The sequence below is a fragment of the Corvus kubaryi genome, unplaced genomic scaffold (genome assembly GCF_017639235.1).
Source record: "Corvus kubaryi isolate FWS band 111438036 unplaced genomic scaffold, C.kubaryi_AGA036_p1.0 37193, whole genome shotgun sequence".
Classification (NCBI taxonomy): Eukaryota; Metazoa; Chordata; class Aves; order Passeriformes; family Corvidae; genus Corvus; species Corvus kubaryi.
In genome coordinates, this window is record NW_024581055.1 from 821,246 (window position 1) to 828,780 (window position 7,535).

General features: G+C 55.0%; 2 protein-coding genes across 10 annotated transcripts in view; one reads left to right on the forward strand and one right to left on the reverse strand.

The window, feature by feature from the left end:
• LOC121661780 (zinc finger protein 212-like) overlaps positions 1-7,464 on the reverse strand; it is a 14,421-nt gene extending 6,957 nt beyond the window's left edge. For 3 of the 6 annotated variants that reach the window (XM_042022305.1, XM_042022304.1, XM_042022302.1), the window contains exons 1-5: positions 5,796-6,664; positions 5,194-5,323; positions 4,853-4,954; positions 4,318-4,413; positions 3,937-4,056 (exon numbers count right to left, since the gene is read on the reverse strand). In XM_042022305.1, coding sequence (XP_041878239.1) covers positions 3,937-4,056; positions 4,318-4,413; positions 4,853-4,954; positions 5,194-5,323; positions 5,796-6,113 — 766 coding nt within the window. In that variant the 5' untranslated portion in view covers positions 6,114-6,664. Of the gene's footprint in view, positions 1-3,936; positions 4,057-4,317; positions 4,414-4,852; positions 4,955-5,193; positions 5,324-5,795; positions 6,665-7,205 lie in introns of those variants that run through there. The other 3 variants (XM_042022301.1, XM_042022303.1, XM_042022300.1) reach the window with 3 other exon arrangements.
• Positions 7,465-7,528: 64 nt separating this feature from the next.
• Positions 7,529-7,535, forward strand: part of LOC121661777 (zinc finger protein 316-like) — a 6,001-nt gene continuing 5,994 nt past the window's right edge. For all 4 annotated transcript variants that reach the window (XM_042022294.1, XM_042022297.1, XM_042022295.1 and 1 more), the window contains exon 1: positions 7,529-7,535. This exon is cut by the window's right edge and continues 245 nt beyond it. The gene's annotated coding sequence lies outside the window, so the exon portion shown is untranslated.

A 7,535-nucleotide genomic window follows, 5' to 3' on the forward strand; every position in this document is an offset into this window, starting at 1 on the left:
GAGCTGTGAGGGAATGGGTCCCACCCAGAGCCGTGAGGGAACAGGATCCCCCTCAGAGCTGTGAGGGAACAGAATCCCCCTCAGAGCTGTGAGGGAACAGGACCCCCCTCAGAGCTGTGAGGGAACAGGATCCTCTCAGAGCTGTGAGGGAATGGGTTCCACCCAGAGCTGTGAGGGAACAGGATCCCCCTCAGAGCTGTGAGGGATCGGGGTCCACCCAGAGCTGTGAGGGAACAGGATCCTCTCAGAGCTGTGAGGGAATGGGTTCCACCCAGAGCCGTGAGGGAACAGGATCCCCCTCAGAGCCGTGAGGGAACAGGATCCTCTCAGAGCCATGAGGGCCAATTCCCTCAGAGCAGTGAAGGAATGGGTTCCACCCAGAGCTGTGAGGGAACAGGATCCTCTCAGAGCCGTGAGGGAATGGGTTCCACCCAGAGCTGTGAGGGAACAGGATCCCCCTCAGAGCCGTGAGGGAATGGGTTCCACCCAGAGCCGTGAGGGATCAGGGATCCTCTCAGAGCCGTGAAGGGTCAGAGGCTCACTTAGAACTGTGAGGAATCAGGGTCCCATCGGAGCTGTGAGGGGCTTGGGGATCCTCTCAGAGCCAAGAGGGAACAGGGTCCCCTCAAAGTAGTGAAGGATCAGGGATCCTCTCAGAATTGTGAGGGACTGGAGTACCCTCAGAGCCATGAGAGATCAAGGATCCTCTCGGAGCCATAAGGCACTTGTGGATTCTTTCAGAGTTGTGAGGGATTGTGGTCCCTATCCATTTAGACTGGATATTGGGAAAATTCCTTCCTGGAAAGGGCCTCCCAGCTGTGGTACAGCTGCCCAGGGCACTGGTGGAGTCCCCACTGCTGGAGGGATTTAAAAGCCATGTGGATGTGGCACTTGGGGACATGGGACAGTGGTGGCCTTGGCAGTGCTGGGAAATGGTTGGACTTGATACTCAGAAGCCTTTTCCAACTTCAGCAATTCCATGATTCTGTGATTGCAGAGCATCAGCCTGCCTGTGCACAGGAACAACCTCTATTCTTCCTCTCAGTCCTGGAAAAGCAGCACCTTTCTGTGTCACTTCACATTTTGTCTTGAATTCAGGGTTCTATTTTTGCAATTCAAACAACACAAATCCCAAAATAGCTCTGAGATTTGTTACAAACACATGTATTTTTCTCTGAAATTCAGGAGAGCTGGTCTGGAACAGAAAAACCATGACTGACTGTAAAATACTGTGTCATCTCTGGTATCAAAGGCAGCTTCAAAAAGTGATGAAACACGGAGCATGTAAAATACAGAAACAGGCAAGAAAGGGCACCTCAGGTTGTCTGTAGAATAATCCAGGAGCGCTGCTGAGATGATCCCAAATAGAACTCAGGGTATTCTGGTCACAAGGGAATCACAAATGTCCCTGCACTGCTTTACAGGGCCACAACTTTGCCTTTTTATCCCAGAATACATCCTGCTCTTATAGAATCCCAGAAAGATTTGGGTGGGAAGGGACCTTAAAGCCCATCCATTGCCACCCCCTGCCATGGGCAGGGACACCTTCTACTATCCCAGGTTGCTCCAAGCCCTGTCCAGCTTTTCTTTGGACACTGCCAGGGATCCAGGGGCAGCCACAGCTGCTCTGGGCACCCTGCGCCAGGGCCTGCCCACCCTCCCAGCCAGGAACTCCTTCCCAGTATCCCACCTAACCCAGCCCTCTGCCAGCAGGAAGCCTTTGCCTCAACATTATCCTGCAATTTAGGGCACTTAGAACATAAAAAAAACCCCCAAAAAACCAAATCTAAAATGAACCAAGTTCTAACTGGACCAAAAAACCCAGAGTTTTGTTTTCCTTCTTCCTGTACTAAAGCAGCGAATCGGCCAAAATGTTAGGGAGAGTTCTAAACTCATTTATTCCTGATCTGACCAAGCAGATTGTGACTGGAAGTCGGTTTCCGTATCCAACAATTAAATCCATGAGGAGATGAAATGCAGCAGGAACCCCAACAGTTCCACTGTGAGATGCTGCCGCGACACCATCAAGTCAAAAGGATCTCTCCACGAAATTTTGATGCAAAATGAACTGTTGATTTCATGGACTTTCTCAGGAGGGAATAACTCCATTCAAATCATGCAATGGTCCACAGAACCCATGGATTCTTGGATAAGAGCAGGCTAAAAATGCTCTTCACAAGTGAGTATTTTGACTGAAAACCCAAATTTTATGCTGAACCAGTAAGGATAAGCTTTTCTGTGGGAAGCCCATTTCTGTGTGACCTAAATAATAATAAGGTCATTATTGTTCAGCTGTTTTGATTTGTTCATTCTGTTTATTTTCAAATTCCCTCCTCTTCACCCTCTGTATTTGGATCTAAATCTCTCTATAACTTGCAATATTCTACTACTCTTGTGACAGCACTGATGAGGACTCTGGAGGGCAACAACCCCCCTGAACTCATGTTCCAAAACAAACAGCTGCTGTCAAAACACAAGTGAAACGCACCAAGAAATAAAAACCCCCAGAAAACAAACCAGAAACTAAACATTTTTTCTCTTCCTGGACTCAACCCATCACGACCACAACACTGAAAATGTTTTGCTGGCAGAAGGATCGACATGATCTGGGCAAGAATTGTATTGTGAGCTTATTTACACCCTATTTTTAGACATTTTTACACTTCAGGCCTGTGTGGATTTCAGATACACACATGGAGAACCATTCTCCTGCTCAGGTTCCACCACAGTACTGAAAAAAAATTAAAAACAATTGAACCTCCTGGTTTTTTTTTTATTTTAGGTTGACTTCTGTTTCTCCATCCATAAGGTACAATACTAGAAACTGCCATTTACAGCAGGTAAAATGGTTTGAAAAATAAAAAAGACTGAAAAAAGCATTTAGAGTTTCACAGGCATAATGTCATTTTTATTAAAAATCAAGTCTTTACTGCTGCAAACTTAATCAGCATTTTTCAAATAGATAGAAACAAGTTCCCTGCCCTGAAGCCTCAAAGAATAAGTTAAAAAAGTTATAAGAGCAGTTTAACCAGAATCCATAGAAACCCACTGGTTTAAGTTTATCCACTTAATGGACAAACCCAAAGTGCTCGCCAGGACACTGAGCAGGAAGGGAAGGAGGTCCTTGTGGAGGACACAAGACAGGACCCACAAAGGAGTGGAGCCCTCTGGACTCACACACACGACAGAAATCCTTCCCTGGGAGGGTGGGCAGGCCCTGGCACTGGGTGCCCAGAGCAGCTGTGGCTGCCCCTGGATCCCTGGCAGTGCCCAAGGCCAGGCTGGACATTGGGGCTTGGAGCAGCCTGGGACAGTGGGAGGTGTCCCTGCCCATGGCAGGGGGTGGAACGGGATGATCCTTAAGGTCACTTCCAACCCAAACCATTCCAACATTCTGTGACAGCCGAGTTTGCCCTGCTTGGCTGAGGCTCCTTCCTGGATTCCTTCAGCTCCTGCTGTGCTCACCAGGCACAGCCCTGTGCTGTGTCCCCCTCTCTGCCATCCCCTTCCCAGGCCACATTCCTTCTTTCCCAATATCGAAGCTCTCCACCTCCCCACTCTGGACAGTGTCCCCGACTGCCACGTTCCAGAACTTCACCCAGCTCCCCAGATACTCAGGCATAACATCTATGGAGAAGGCCTTGAGAATTGTTCTCAGTTTAATGATTCCTCGTATTCCGAGGGATTCATTTCAGGTATGCCAGTCTCCTCACCTGCAGCGCCTCATCTTCCCAGCGCTCTAACCTTCCCAACAATTAAACTGTCCCGAGGCTTCCTGCCCACTTCCCACCTCAGCATGGCTCCTGCTCTCTCCCCACTGCCCCACCTGCCTCCACTCAGCCCCCACATCTCAGCACACACTGTCCCACAGCAGCAACGTCAGGGATTCCCACATCTCCAGCAGCACAGGATGCTGTGGAATCACTTGGAACTCACCCACACCAAGCTCCGAAAACTCCATGCCCTCCATAGTTCCCTGTTCCTTTGCATAGGGCTCTTCCTCCTCTTCCTGCTTCACGGTGACCGCAGAGCTCGGCTCTGGAATGCTGCAGTCTGCTGAAGAAAAGTGGAAACTCCTTTACTGGGAAAGAGGAAACTCCTTTACTGGTTATTGCAGCACCACTGGACTCCTCCCTTGCTGCCCCAGGAAGTTGGTGCCCACCCACCCACTGTCTTGCCACACACAACCTCTCCAGCACCTCCCATTCCTGCTTCTGGGAGCGCTGCTCTGTCCTGTAGGGAAGTGGTTCCCCCTGAACCCCCCAGTTCCAGAGGGTCCTCCACACCCTCGAGCCCAGGCCCTTCCACAACACTCACCATGGCCAGGTTCAGCCAGCCCTGCTCTTCCCTCCTGGTTTTCCTGCGCTTCTCTGCTGTCCCAGCTGCTCACATCGAGTTCAAACAGCAGAGCCTCTGCCAATGACAGAAATCATGGAATCAGATCACAGAATGCCAGGAGGGTTGGAAAGGACCTTCAGGATAATCCAGCTTCAGCCTCTGCCATGGTGAGGGACACCTTCTGCTATCCCAGGCTGCTCCAAGCCCCATCCAGCCTGGCCTTGGACACTGCCAGGGATCCAGGGGCAGCCACAGGGCACCCTGTGCCAGGGCATCCCCACCCTCACAGCCACGATTTTCTTCCTGACTTGCAATACTAAAAATCAAACCTGTTACATTTTTTCTCACCCTCTGTTACTCCCCCTGAACCTGGCTCCTTTTGAGATCCAAGAAGTTCCCTCTAAGCAAACCAGGACCATCACCATCACCTGTCTGGTGACAGCCTCTGTCTGGTGACAGCACCACTCAACCCTCACCCCCAGGATTACACCTTTAATTCATCCCTTGCCTGCACCTGGTTCTGCTGGGATCTCTCCAGGAGCTGGCTCCTCTTCACTGCAGGGCGCTTCTCCTCCTTGGAGCCGGGACAGGAGGGCAGGTTCAGAGATGACATCGTCTGGCAAGGAACAGGGATAGGAATGTTTCCCTGCTGCATCCACAGGGAGGAACACACCCAGCTGCGCTCCCCAAACCAGCTCCATCAGCTCCAACACATGGTTGGGCAGCACGCAGAGTCCTCAAACACCGGCCTCGGCCTCACCGTGTTCCCACAAATCTGCTTCCCAAGTATGGGAAAGATTCCCCAACCAGAGCCAGTCTGGAAGTGCTGATAACCGACCCAACAGCAACACTCACCCAGCAGGACCAGGGCTTCTCTCTTCCCTGTCAGCACCTTTCCATACAGCTCCCTCTGCCACTCCTCCAGGTTCTCCCACTCCTGAGTGGAAAAGCCAGTGGCATTGTTTTCCAACGCGACAGCTGGGGCCTGCAATCCCAAAAGTGACACACTCAGCACCGCTCCTGGAACACAGAGAATCCTCCTCCCTATTTATCCCTGCTACCAGGCATCAGGGAAAGAAAATTCCTGCCTTGGGGCATCCTCTGGACACTGAGAGTAACAGTCTGGATCTTTGCTAAACTTGGGAGATGAATTGTGAATTCCACAATATTCTCCCTGTGTGGAGCCTGATCCCATTGGGGAGCTCAGACTGGGGAAAAACTTCCTGTTGGTAAAAGCGTGTCAACCCCTCCTTTTGTAGGGAAAACCAGCTGAATATAACAACACACAGGAGAAATCACTTCCTGCTTCGTGCCTTCGCACGACAGGCGACAGAAGAAATCTTAGCAGAGTTTGTGAAATGATTTCCATGGCGGAAAGCTGCCGGAAGAGGTGAGGAGCAGAGGAGCCTCTGCGCTGTCCATGTTTCCCCCAGACCCCTTAAAGACCCATCCGTTACCTTGGGGACCTCCACCCCTGGGGGCAGCCGCAGGATCCAGAGATTCCTGTTCTTCAGCAGGTTCTCCATGTTCTCCAGGCGCCGCTGGAGTCGCCCGTACTCCTGGACGAGGGTGCCCAGCGCCGCGCACTTGCTCTCCAGCTGGTTCCCGAACTCCCCGACCATCTTCTCGCAGTCCAGGTGCTTCTTCTCGCTGTTCCCGGCGCGGTGCTCCAGGCTGAAGAGGCGGGACGCGTGTGCGGCCACGCTGCGCTCCAGCGCCTGCACGGCCGCCACCACCGTCCACAGCGAGATGGTGCTGCCGCCCGCCAGCTCCATCCCCGCACCGGGAGAGACGGAGCGCAGGGAGAGGCTGCGGCTCCGGGCTGAGGAAGGGCGACAGCGGGGCAGGAGAGCCCCGCTTCGGCCGCCGCACACCGGGACCGGCTCGGTCCTTCCCGTCCCTCCCGCCCCGGAGCTGGAGCTCTCCGCTCGGACCGGCCCCTGCCCGCCGCCGCTCCGCCGCCGCTCCTGCCCTCCCCTCGCCGCCGCCTTTCCTTGCCGCCAAGAAGCGCCGCTTCCTCTTCCTCCTCCGCTTCCGCCGCCGCCACAGCGGCCCCCGCCGGCCGGCAGCCCCCGCAGTGATTGACAGCTGTCAGTCACCGGGAAAGGGGCTGATCGGAGTGCCAGGAATCCCCCCGGGGTTCCACCGCAGCGGCTCTTCCCCGTGAGTCACAGAATCCCAGAACGGGTCAGGCTGGAAGGGACCACAGTGGGCACCTGGTGCCACCTCCCTGCTCCAGCAGGGCCATCCCAGAGCTCAGGGCACGGGATTACATCCTGACAGCTCTGGAATATCCCCGTGAGGAGACCCCACAGCCCCTCTGGTCTCTGCTCGGGGCCGGGCCCTGCCCAGGGCAGCAGTTCTGCCTCCTGTGCAGGTGGAACTCCCTGCGCTCAGGCCCTGCCCGTGGCTCTGGGGCCGCTGCCGGGCCCCGGAGCAGAGCCTGGGCCCTGCCCTGAGCCCTCCCTGCAGCCAGGGACACCCAGGGCTGAGGGCCCCTCTCAGCTGGGGCTCCTCTCGAGGCTGAGCAGCCCCGGCTCCCTCAGCCTGTCCTGGGCACGGAGCTGCCCCAGGCCCTTCCTCAGCTGCGCAGCCTCCGCCGGCCCCGCTCCAGGAGCTCCCTGTCCCTGCTGTGCTGAGGAGCCAGAGCTGGGCACGGCACTCCAGAGGTGCCTCCAGGGCTGGGCAGAGGAGCAGGATCCCTCCCTGGCCTGCTGGGAATGCCCTTCCCAATGCACCCCAGGATCCCATTGGCCTCTTGTCCCCAGGACACTCTACTGGCTCAGGGACAGCTGTTTGTCCACCAGGACCCCTCGTTCCTTCCCCACGGAGCTGCTCCAGCAGGCTACCCCAGCCTGTGCAGGTACCTGGGGCTGTTCCTCCCCAGGTGCAACACCTGTGCTTGCCCTTGTTGAATTCCAGAAGCTTCCTCCCTGCCCATCTGTCCCTCTGAAGGGCCACACAGCCCTCGGGGGGATCGGCCGCTCCTCCCAGCTTTGAGTCCTCAGCAAACCTGCTGGGGAGGCACCAACCCCCTCACCCAAGCCAGTGGTGAACCAGCCAAACAATACCGAGCCCAGCAGATCCCAGTCCTCCAACCACACCCCGGGCCACTGATCCCGACCCTCCGGGAGCTGCCACTCAGCCAGTTCCCAACCCATCCCACCGTCCATCCATCCAACCCACCCCTCCGGGAG